At 32.3% G+C, this 13,559-nt stretch overlaps 1 protein-coding gene across 1 annotated transcript in view; it reads left to right on the top strand.

The window, feature by feature from the left end:
• Positions 1-5,895: 5,895 nt before the first annotated feature.
• Positions 5,896-13,559, top strand: part of LOC139502806 (uncharacterized) — a 12,007-nt gene continuing 4,343 nt past the window's right edge. Inside the window, exons 1-9 of the mRNA XM_071292389.1 lie at positions 5,896-6,015; positions 6,167-6,275; positions 7,604-7,732; positions 8,293-8,411; positions 9,222-9,273; positions 9,903-10,244; positions 10,626-10,940; positions 11,743-11,817; positions 12,752-13,559. The exon at positions 12,752-13,559 is cut by the window's right edge and continues 1,184 nt beyond it. Coding sequence (XP_071148490.1) covers positions 6,176-6,275; positions 7,604-7,732; positions 8,293-8,411; positions 9,222-9,273; positions 9,903-10,244; positions 10,626-10,940; positions 11,743-11,817; positions 12,752-13,559 — 1,940 coding nt within the window. The 5' untranslated portion in view covers positions 5,896-6,015; positions 6,167-6,175. The remainder of the gene's footprint in view (positions 6,016-6,166; positions 6,276-7,603; positions 7,733-8,292; positions 8,412-9,221; positions 9,274-9,902; positions 10,245-10,625; positions 10,941-11,742; positions 11,818-12,751) is intronic.

Genomic DNA, 13,559 nt, shown 5'->3' with positions numbered 1-13,559 from the left:
AATAAAGTTTTACTTCTTTGTATAAGAATGACTAATTCAAATAGTCGCACAAATTAATATGAAAATTATTACATTACTTGACTGAATAAGCTTAAGATTTCGTTATCATCTTCCAATAAAAGGTCACTTATGTATATGAGTTTTCCGGCAGTAGCTGGGGATAAGTGCTGCACATTTGTAAAAAGTGTTCAGCAAATGAGAGGTATATATTCATCACTTATTTGAAATATAATACTAAGATGTGGTATGATTGACAATGCGAGAACTCTTTAGAAGAGACCAAATTACACATAAAACTGCTACATATAACTACATTGCCTTCAACAATGAGCACATCCAATGAAGTTAATTTTGGTGTCTTTCACATTTAATATTTTCTTTACTGTGGTTTGTCTGCTTTTTTGACATCGTTTTTTTGCATTTTTTCGAATTATGTTGTTTTTATGTTCCAGCAATTAGAATCTTCAAAGAATAGACTCTTACAAAACCAACAAAATTATAGAGTCGCAAGATCAAAAGCTAAAACACATCAAACAAATGGAAAACAACTGTCATGGAAATACAGACATTTTGTCATAAGAAAAGTGGTTGATCAATTCTAATTAAGAAGATGTGGTATGAGTGCCAATAAAGTAACTCCTCATCTCAGTCACAACAATGTATAATAAGAGTCACAGTACGGGCCTCAGCACGAAGCCTTGTCTCAAACCGAACAGTAAGCTATGAAGGGTCCCTAAATATGACTTATGTTAAACAATTTAAATAGGAAAACAATCGGTCTAATCAATATTAAAACGACTATGAAAGTAATTGTATTACCCCATTACCCCATTACCCTAGGGTCGACTACATCGACTATCAGCAAAAAAACTATGAACAAAAGATCAAACTTCGGACATGATTCTGTCCATTTAATCTTTAAAAAAGTAGACTGTACTGCTTTCAATCTTTATATTCTCATATTTTACAGTATGAGAAACACTTGTGAACCTTATCAACAATAGAACATAGAACAATATCACAATGACGGGATGCATAAGTACCGAGCCAAGTCATATGGATACCACCAAAAGAACAGACAAAACAGTAAAAGTTCATCTATTGTCTGCTCAGACACTGGTGACGTTTTACAAAGTCTGAGTACTTGCTGGATGCTCAGGAATAACGAAAAAGTTGGAAAATGTTTATCCTATATGCAGGTGGAGTTGTTTAGTTTTTTAGTTTAAGAAACGATACACTTAATACAAAGTTTCACGTTAACTCTAAAAGGAGCGAGCACAGTTGCGTCGAAAGGAAACAGATATCCAGCTACATGTAATATAAAAACTAAAAGCTGTTGTGAATTAGCCAATGTGACATTTATAAAACAGTGTTCATTTGATTTTCAAGCACGTAACTATACATCACTGTAAAGAATTCATCAATGATCAAAATCCATACTGTATAGCAAGGATTACATCGGTCCAAACGAAAAAGCCACCGACCTGTTTAATGGACAAGCAATACACTAAAAATAGATATGATAGACAGTTACCAACAAAAAACACTTAGTTACCCGCTTCTAACTTGGGGCAGGCACGTGACGATTGTTACTTTATTGAACACGTTTGAGACCGTTCTAACCTTCCCAAAACTGGGACAGGAGTGTTTTAGTACATCATAAGAACAACTGTAAATTTTGTAATAGGCTTTGATCATCGGACAGATACAGGTTATAGATACAGATAAAAAAAATTCTAAAGACAGAAAGTACAAGTATAAGTCTAAATTGTTTTCAATTATTGAGAATTAGTTTCATTAGTTCTAGTAAATATTTAAAAAATGATTTCAAAAAAAAAAAAAAAAATGAATCAAAACACATCCAATAGATTTAGTAAGCTATAAAAGACTATTACGCTAGCTTATATATGTCATGAAAGAGTAATTTTTGGCATCGATTTTCAGAATTTGGCATTATTACATGAATAAGTATCTAACAGATATGGAAATGCAGTTTAACGCATTTCATTGTAGGTGTTTAACACAACTTTACATCAATTATTCCGTCTTTTTACAAGCTTTGTAGCTCGCCAAGCAATTTTTCTTCTTAATATGACCGAGATAAACTTTCATAGACAAATTTACCATTTCAAGACCCAGTTTAACATTTTTATTTAAAGTTATCATCTCTTATGAAAACTGAGTTTGTGGGGTGAATAAAACGTTTACTACGTTTGTTCGTCAGTCTGCATGGTTAATATATGAAAAAAGTGGTATGCTTGCCAATTTAACAACTTTCCACAAGAGACAAAATGACACAGAAATTAACAACTGTAGGCCTTCAACAATAAGCAAAGCCCATACCGCATAGTCAGCTATAGCAGGCCCCGAAATGATAAACGTAAAACATTCCAAACGAGAAAACTAATGGCCTAGTTTATTTACAAACAAACGAACGAAAAACGAACATGTATATAACACATTAACGACAACCACTGAAATAAAGGCTCCTCCTGACTTGGGACAGATACATATATACAGATTGTGGCGGGTTTTAACATATAAGTGGGATACCAACCCTCCCTCCAACCTGGGACAGTGGCGTAACAAAACAACATAAGAACGAACTATGAAAATCAGTTGTAAAAGGCTTAACTCATCAGATGGATACAAATATAAATACATCTAGCAAACAAAAAAACAGAGTCGACGTGGGCGGACACTTGTATATCCCAACAACAAATATACACTAAGTACTGATATGAGAGTACTCGCAGTTACTGACAGCTAGTTCAAAGCCACTAACAACTAATAAAAAAACATGCATCTAAGTTTTGCATTTAGGTAAAGAATGAATTCTGGTTAAGATACATTAAGATACAAAATATAATCAACTACAAGTTGTATTAGAAGAATGATATCTTTTAAGCCCCAGCTCCACTAGATTACGATCGCACTGTGCTCGCCGCGATGTAAAATAAATTCAGATCGTAGTAAGGTCGCGGTATGAGCGGCATGAAAATGTAAATTGAGTTGCTTTCACGCTGATACTACGTCCGCATTACGCTTCTACAACGATCCTGCTACGATTATACCACGTTCTCACCGCGCTTTTTCTCTGACCTCACTACGCTTATCAAGATCTTTCTACGCTCATCACGTTCTCACTACGACCATACCACGAGTTATCCGATTGCAACACGATCGTACCACGCTTCTACTGTGATTATAGCACGTTCTTACCATGATTATACTACGTTCATACCGATCTTACCACGTTCTCAGCAATAATATTAAAATCGTTTTCCATGTCAATACAGTTCCATTCCTTTTATTTCTGATTAATACGTAGATTTCTCTGAATCAATACAGTCATGCCACCTAAATCTATTAGAACACGTGGGCGTGGTGGTAGGGAATGATTCAGAGGCAGAGAGAGCTCTGATAGTTACAAACCCTGATCCAGCAAAGATGTCGGAACGACCAATACAACCTGAATTACAACCTATTCCTGGTCCATCAAGCCGTCAAATGACGATATTTTAGTGAACGACAGTAGAGATGACACAGATGTGTGAATATAAAAAAACTAGAAGATGTAGTATGATTGCTAATGAGACAACTCTCGACAAGAGACCAGAATGACACAGAAATTTTAAAATAACTATAGGTCACCGTGTGGCCTTCAACAATGAGCAAAGCCCATTCCGCATAGGCCTCGAAATGACAATGTAAAACAATTAAAACGAGAAAATTAACAGCTTTATTTATGTTAAAAAAATGAATGAAAAACATGTATGTAACACATTAACAAACGACACTCACTGATTTACAGGCTCCTCACTTGGGATAGGCACAAACAAACTTATTTACATTAATGATGCTCGAGGCAAATAAAGGCAACAGTAGTATACCGCTGTTCAAATTCATAAATCCATGGACAAAAACCAAAATCGGGGTAACAAACTAAAACTGAGGGAAACACATTAAATATAAGAGGAGAACAACGACACAACACTACAATGTAACACACACAGAAACGGACCAAGCATCAGACAAAATCCCACGAGAATAACAAATAAAACATAAAAACCAAATACATGAATTTGGGATAGACAAGTACCGTGACACGTCTTATCGCCATGTGAATTTACACACAAAAATAAGAGGAAACAAACGACGCAACGTTAAAATGTAACACACACAGAAACGAACTATAATATAACAATGGCCATATTCCTGACTTGGTACAGGACATTTTTAAAGAAAAAAATGGCGGGTTGAACCTGGTTTTGTGGCATTTCAAACCTCCCCTTTTATAGCCATGTGAAATATAACATTAAAATGACAACTCAACACCACAGGACTACAATATAAATAAATTGGAGAATACAATTGACAAAGAAACACACGAATAACAGCCAACAAAATTTTAATACGCCAGAAGTGCATTTTATCCACACAAGATATACTAGTGATGCCTAGATACAAAAGTTTGAAAGCCGAAACAAGCACAAAGTCGAACAGCATCGAGGACAAAAAGATCAAAAAAGTTGTGACAAAAACGGCCAGGGTTGGAAAATCAAAAGCTTATTCAAAAGATTAAGGTCTTTAAACAGAAACAAAAAGGTATACACAATCCAGGCAATTGATCAGAACGTTGCATGAGAGAAATATATTCCATTAATTAAAATGATATCAAAAATTTTGTAACAGCTAATTTTACAATCAAAGTCTTTTCAGTGATGCTTGAATAATACAATTTAGCAATTAGCTTAAGCGTATTATTTGTGTTTCATTCGAAACGTAACACAGGTCTTTGATTGAAATCAACATGACTTGAATGCAGACTTTGACGAGGACCTCAAAATGAACTTTGAAATAAACAGTGTAATTTTTCTCTATTTTGAAAACTTGGGCTATTGAATTTTATATATGTATACGAAGTACAAAATTGTAGACCATTTCAATAACTATCGACACCGATTCATGACACCTACATCTTACAGGTCAAAGACTAACATCATTCAGGTATGCTTTGCATGTTACATGTACATATATATTTGTTTTTTTAAATTCTCTCATGTTTCAATTTATTACACAATTGGTAATTTGACGAAAAGGTATTGCGTTTTTTTTTTTAATTTCCTTCTCTCATTTAATATTAATGACATTTAATTCATATTCAATTAGTTGATCCTAAAATGTAAACTATAATATTTAATCACATTTGAATCAAATGCTGCTTTAGTATTATTCACGATACCAGGCTAAATATTTTAAACGCCAGACGCACGTCTAATCTCAAAAGTTTCATCAGTGACAGTCCAAACAAATGAGTAAAAATTGACCCAATAAAAGTATAAGGTTGAGAACCCAAAATTATACGATTATTGTTGATGATTATATTGTAATAACAACATATTCTTAATGAGAAAAATTATTTGCTAATTTGCGGAAAAAATACCCATATTTATATTTATATTTGTTTTGTCACTCACTATGTGTGTCCTCTCCTTTTACAGTTATATTATGTCTTCTCTTTACATTTAAAGAAAAAATTCCCTTTAGCGAGAGAGAGATTTTGATGTTTCCTATTCATCGGCGGTGTATTTTAAGATATTTACACTTAAAAAAACTATTAACACGGATACGTGCAAAAAAAGAGATAAATTTCCCTATAAAATTTATTTGTTTCCTCATGTCCTCATTTCTATTATAAAATATCTTTTGTTAAGAATTACAAATGTAAGATGTTTCGTAGGGTTTTTACAATTTCAAAACGTCAATTTCTTTTTATTGTGTACATGTTTGTAACGGTTCACTGCGATAATAAACACAAAGTAGCCTTACAATCGTTATTTTGTTAAATACTAAAACATGAAAAATAATATACCTGTGCAGTTTTAAAAAAATGTGGAATTTCATATTCAATGTCTTAATAGAGCTACATTATACACTTGAATACGGTTTCATTTTTTGGGGATTTTAGTACTTGCTTGCATAATAATGGAACGCTGATATTTGATTTGAGCTGTAAGTTGTTTTTTGTTTAGATGTTAAATAATATTCATATTTAGTAATATATGTGTTAATAATCTGTTATATTACAATAGTATTTAGATGTTTCATCATCTGTTTCAAAAGCAAAATGATATTAAAAATGTTATTTTACCCTTTTTTGCAGGACATTAAAATGGCAGACAATCAACCAAAAACCATAGTAGAATGGAAGCTCCTGAATATATTACAGAGGGCGAATCTTATCCAGTATTATGATAATTTCATCCGGCAAGGTAATTCAAATATTTAAAGAGCCTGGAACGTTTTAAGAATATTGAAAAAAATATTAAAAGCAATACTGAGAATAATTATACTATGTTTATGCTGTTTTACTACCTTTTCAGCGAAAATTGTACACAGAGACAATATAGAGCTCATGTTCTCACAGAGAAAATATAGAGCTCATGTTCTCAACAAATCGAGTAAAAAGAACCTGATTTTTAACATGGTAGTTCACATGGCTACAATCCACAGGAAGTGAGAACACCTTTCTGCGACACATTCTTCAGACTGTATTTGCTCTTACTCCATAATGCCGTGTGCTAAGTGGAGTAGACGCAAGTACCAGGTCCAAAGTATTCGGTTTACTCATGACCTTTCGAATTCGAGACGAACACGCTACCACGAGAACACCTATGCTGACATTTGTGGTATCCAAATTGTGGCCATGTGTATAGTTGTCAATATGAATAAGTTTTGCGTATATATTCATCATAAACACAACATTGATGATATTTTTAAAAGTATATCTACTATTGTTTGTCAGTGACTTTCTCATTGTCCACAATAGGCGAGTAAAAGGATACACATGTTTGGCATGTAACCACATCTGATAGCTTAAGGTACAAGTAAACACAGAATCGTATCAACTTTAAGACATATATTTATATATATATATATATATACAAATGTATTCAATATATAGGCGTTCCTGGATTATTGCTGAACGTATCCTTTTTGTGGTAAGGTTGTGATCGAAACCGATCAATCGATCAGTCAATTTCAAGAAATGGGACTGACTTAACTGTATCCATGATATCATTTATTTGTAGTTCAATGAAGTCACTTAACATGATATGTCTTGTTTGATTTTTATTGATGGGACTTCCATATATCAGAATGTGAATTAATGGATAATATAACTTTCGTGATTTGAAGTTTCTGACTAAGGTCTGTCTCATATTGATAACAAAGGATAATTTAAATGAGACGAGGGGCTCACATTATTTCAAAAGGAATGACTATCATTTGTTAAAAACACACCCCATAATGTACTAGAGACTTCTGTTTATAATCTTTTTTGTATGAATAAAGGGAAAAAAAGAGAAGAAGTACAGAAGAAATTGTGAAAGGTTGAAATTTGTATCCCCCAAACGTAACACAAATTCATTACAAAAACTTTTAAAAAAATGATGATGCCAAATTGAAGCTTTTCAACCAACTACCATAAAAGATAAAGAAAGGTTGTGTGCAAGAGCTAAAACATTGATATGCGAAAATATATTATTATTGTAACGGATTATCTTTTAGATATATATTGATCCATTTTTTGTTTTTGTAGGTAAATGTGACGTTGAAAGAATGTCCAAAGTAAGTGGCTTCTTAAAGGAAGCTATTGACAGTGTTCGAATGAAGAAATTGCATGTTCAAATATTTACAACAGCATTAGAAGAAGCAATGAGTGATCCAGGTAATAATTGCAACCATAGCAAATAATGGCAAATCATATACGAAAGGTTTATAAAACGGAAGCGAAAAATATAAAATGGATATTTACAATCGAAAACAAACTGAAAATGCAATGGGTAAAACCTAAACATGACGACAAAACAAATAAAAAAGGTGTAAAACACATTTCAATCCCAAATTACCTATATATATATATATACATGTATCACTATACTGATAATTGCTTAAAATATATCACAGGGAATAGCCAGGAACAATCTGTTATAGCTATTACATTATCTTATTATCAATGCAAATGCTGAACGTATAGATTATCTCCTGTTCAATAGTAAGCAGCTATGTCTTGAAACAACATTCCTATGAAACGACAATTTTCCTGAACCTATATGGTTGTAAATGTTGAATAATTGAAAACACTTGTTGTTCTTCCCATAGTTTAACTGGCCGATTATCTGTGTATGTTTAAATTTGAAATCGATTCGAAACTTTGGAATAGTTTATCATTTTTATTTGAAAACATGGACATTTACTCATGAAGGCAACATGATACGTATATTACAGATTTACTAAAGGAAGTTCCTAGCTGGTTGAAAACGTCTTCTGGTATAAGAAATCAACCACAAAGTCAGATTTCACAACCATCAAATCAGAAGATTGTAATGCAAACATTATCTGCGTCGGTAAGAGTCGTTAACTAAGGTGTAGCAGTTTGCTTTAGATCAAATTGATATGATTTTATATTCAAAACTTTAAAGCGTGAGAATATGCAATTACTTAAGAAAAATGTTTTTTTATTACTTTTTGAACTGTTCCTAACGTGAAAATTTCTTCATGGATTACTCATCAGTAAATATGAAGTAATGCCTTTCTTATATAAATTCAATTTATTTTAAAAATGTATGATTGCTGTTGATATATTTTTAACGCGTTTACAATTAAGCTATCAAATCAAATGCAATGGCCCGAGAACACAGTAATTTTGTAGTGCATTTCTTTCAAACAAAAACAAAACGAAAAACACACAAAAAACCCTGCTCTTTTTAAAAACGGTTTATTACACAGCAATATACTTCTTTAGAGTTAAATTCTTAAAAAATCTAAGAAACGTTTATCGGCTTAAACTTTGGACAATTATTATATTGGGGTCTGAAATTCAGTTTGACAGCTTCAGACGTTATAATTTTTGACCCTTTTCAACTGGATAAAATCTCGTTTTTACCTTTATATGCATGCCTCAAATCTCTTTTACATTTTTTACCACCCTTACCTACTAGTTTATGCATGTAATATAAGTACAAAAAATTATCTTGAAGTTGTATGGAAATTTTAGCAAATTAAACATTGTCAATCCAAGGGACTCCATATGTGTCCACAGACCTAAAAACGAGATATACACAATAAAAATTCAAAACCCAAATACAGTGAATGTTTTTGCCCTTTTAAACTCTGATAAGACTTTGTTTATTTGTTTCCATTTTATGTATTTTTAGATACCTACACAGAAGAAGATAGAAGACTACAACGTAGATGAACATGTTTCAGGTTTATTAAATTCAATTATTATACTTCACCTTAAAATGGCATACTTTGATTGGCCAATACTAGGGTGCGATTTTACTCTATCACATAGCTAAGTGGGTGACAATATTTTTCATGTTTGTCAAATTAATATTTTAATTGACGAATGTTCCTTGTGAGTAGAATAACGGAGATGGTCTACTACCAGAAAAGCTATGATAAAACAAGAATAAATACGAATAGAACACTCGAAAGAAAAAGTAAATAAGACATAGTATGTCGTAAAATCTACGAAAAAATGGAGAATATACAAACATATAAATAGAGGCTAGCTCAAATATTCCGGAGGGTTTAAGTGTTTTATTGATTCCATATTTATTGCCGTTATCATCATAGTATCTTCATAGTTCTGAGACATATTGAATATTCTGTCATACAATTTTTATCAGATGTTTAACTTATTAAACCTCGAACCTAATTTTGACCTTTTTACTATGTTTATTCGAGAGTTACTTATGAGTCTATAGTCCTTCATTATTCCTTGTTAAAATGAAATAAAAACATTTAGGTATTACGTTAACCCTTAACTTTTTCTTTCATCATGCTTTTTTAGAATACTTAAAAGCCGATATACATTTTTTATTCAATTTTAGGCAATAACAGATTGAAACATTTCTATAGTGACATACTTACTTGTACCATTCTCGACAAGAATGTCTTAGATGAATTGATATCAAGATGTATTTTAACAATTGACGATAGGGAAGAGATAATAAAACCAGCATCACAGACGGAACGTAATAAGATTTTGCTAGACTTACTAATCAGCCGTCCATATGATTTGTTGAATTTGTTTATAGTAATTTTAAAGCAATCCGACCCAGATAACAGTAATGTACAAGCTCTTGTCAGTAAAATGTCTACTCCTGACGGGCATACATTGACTCTAAATAAAGGCAACAGTAGTATACCGCAACAAACGGAAACTGTAACTGGTAAGTGTATTTGGGTCAATCTAATAAAACGAAAAAAGCTGGAATTTTCATCTGAATTTTTCTTTTAAACAAGAAGTTTCAATTTATCGTCTAAAAACGTATTGACATAATGCTATTTTAATTATAAATCTTATCCATCATGTCCATGGGCAATTAGAGATTATATGCATTCTTTCATTGTCTCTGCTAAAAGTATAATTACTTTTCAAGGAAATGCTTGGTTTGACGTATTGTTTGTAAATTATTTGCCTTTTGTTGTAGATTGTTTAGAAGTTGAACGCATGTTTTTGGTTTTTTTGTGTCGCTAGGAAAAAATTGATAAAACCTACATCGCTTATCATTAATATTGAATACATTCTAGTTGCCCTTTTGCTTTTTCAGAGGAAAACGAATACAAAATTAGACTGCAAAAGAATTTCAGAGCATTAACATTAAACATGAGTTGTACCGGATCAATATCTGACTATCTAGTAGAACGTGAAGTTCTAAATTTAGAAGACGTCCAAGAAATCAATTGCTTAGGTCTTACTACACACGAAAGTAATAGACGTTTATTGGCAAAAATGTTACGTAAAGACAGACTAGCTTATGCAATTTTTATACAAGCACTCAAGCAAGACATTTCAAATAAAGAACTAGCAAAGCAGATCGACGAAACAATAATAACCCGAGAAGAGAGAGTTATGTATACCATAGGTATGGTACATCTTATTGTTAGTAAAAGAGGGACGTGAGGTACAAGAGGGACAGTCAAACTCATAAATCGAAAATAAACTGACAACGCCATGGCTAAAAATGAAACGGACAAACAGACAAACAATAGTACACATGAAACAACATAGAAATCTAATCTAAAGAATAAACAACACGAACGCCGCCAAAAACAAGTGGCGATCTTAGGTGCTCCGGAAGGGTAAGCAGATCCTGCTTCACGTGTGGCACCCGTCGTGTTGCTTATGAGATAACAAATCCGGTTCAGATACATTTAATGTTAGAAAACATCAAACTCGACTCACATCTTGTTCAAAAAGTAAAAATAAAATAACCGAAATCTGAGGATAATTTAAAAAGGAAAGTCCGTAATGAAATGACAAAATCAAAAGCCCAATTGTCATATACCTGAATTGGTCTGATTTAATATTGATACAAGCAAAAACTATACTAAGTAATTTGGCATTTGTATATTCGTCTGTCAGATGGTTATAGCAAATCTTTTTCCGTTTTATTATCTAATGTTGTAATATATATATCATATTCTATGAAAAGTTTATCCGCAATGAACATAATGAAACAATCAGGAAAAATATTTGCGTTGTGTTCAATCGTTTTGGAATGACTATCGAAATACAAACAAAACATGTGGTTACATGTATATATGGCATTATGATTTCAAAATATTATGGTTTTAATGAGCCTTACATACCTAGTTATATATGATTTATATGATATAAAATAAAACAATAATCAAGTGACTTTTCTAATTTATTTTTCTATTTAGGTGCTACTATGATACACAAGAGATTACAAATGAAAGCTTACAGCGTGTACGACGTTATTCCACAACATATCAAAGGTAATATAATTTATAAATGCTACTTAAATTACCTGTTTAAACTGTATCGATTAGATCTGCTTACAACTTGCCTTTTTCCTGCAACACTTGGAAGTGGAATTAATTCTTAATCATTGAAAGAATAAGGTCCGGTGATCGATTTAATACACAAAAAAATGACCTCTAAATGCGTACATTTTGTTTCTTTAACTGAATATTTTAAATTGCTAGTGAGACATATGTGTATCACATACCAAGTGAAGAAGAATATAAAAATTATAGATCCACGTACTACCGTAATTGATGAGCATAACCCAATACTTATGGACAATTATGAAAGACTCAGACAAAACAAAATTCTTAACAATTCAAGTGAGAAATCAAACGGTAAGATTGATGCTAAAAAATAATAACAGAACAAATAGTATATACGGTAAAAAACGGCTACTACTGAATTAGAGGTTCGTGCCTTCGGATGACATATGTTACGGGCATCTTTATATAATACCATCCCAAAACCATGAAAAGTTGTGTAACAGCACAGCATTGACACAAACTATAACAGCCGACCAAAAGTGCTTAACCTAACAGACTTAAACAACTCAAAACAAACAATTAACAAATAGACTAAAGACAGCCTTGTCATCTTTTTGTAAAAAGATTGTTCCAATTCTTTCAATCCGTCGTTATTTGAAGAAGAAAAAAATACCTTGGTATTTTTGACACATACTTTAGCCATAAATAAATGTGTTGTTTTTATACCCACTTGTATCATATATGTAAATGCATACCATAAGATGGTTATAACTATGAAAACAACACTCGTCTAATTATTTATTGAGAAAGAATTAACGTTGCCATACTATGCTGTCTACAACTTCAAAAACTGTTTTTTTATCTACATCCTTTTTGCTTCGCCTATAATCCCGCAAACGTTGGTTATTTGATTTTTAAGAGCACATGAAATTTCGACTTGAAGAATGGGAAAAGGATGATAAAAACTTTGTATCAACCAAAGCTGGAGAGTATGCACTTGAATTAATTTTGAAGGAAAACGTTGTAACGATGACAGGAAATCCAGGTACCGGAAAATCATTTACTGCAAGACATGTTGCGCTCCAAATGAAAAAGAGAGGGTATTTTATAATACCTGTAAACAAACCAGAAGACATTCAAAATTATTACAAGCTGGGTAGGAAGACAATATTTGTTATTGATGACATATGTGGTAGATTTTGTCTCGATCAACACATTTTAATTGCATGGAAGCAAATGATTAGCGTTATCAAAACTTTTGTAACAGACAAATGTTGCAAGATAATCTCTTCTTGCAGATTACAGGTTTTTAATGATGACAAATTTTCCCATTTGACAATTTTCAAGTTATGTGAATGCAACCTCAGTTCAGAAAACTTGCTATTAACATCAAAGGAAAGGTCAAATATAGCTACACGATATGGCATTGATAATTATGAAAAAGAACTATCCACGAAATATGACTTTTTCCCTTGGCTCTGTAGTTCTTATCACTTGAACAAATCCACCAGTTTTAATAACTTTTTAAATAACCCATTTGAGGTTTTCAAAGTCGAGATCAATACGTTCATGTCGGAAGGTAAAGAGGGCAAGTTAAAGTACTGTGGTTTGGTTCTTGTTGTACTTTTTGACAATAACTTGAGCGAAGAAAGACTGGTAGCCAAGGACAAACACATTATGAGGGTTATAGAAGAGGTCTTAACAGAATGTGGGCTTAATAGAGGTAC

Source organism: Mytilus edulis, chromosome 14, assembly GCF_963676685.1.
Source record: "Mytilus edulis chromosome 14, xbMytEdul2.2, whole genome shotgun sequence".
NCBI lineage: Eukaryota > Metazoa > Mollusca > Bivalvia > Mytilida > Mytilidae > Mytilus > Mytilus edulis.
This window is presented reverse-complemented; position numbering and strand designations above follow the sequence as displayed.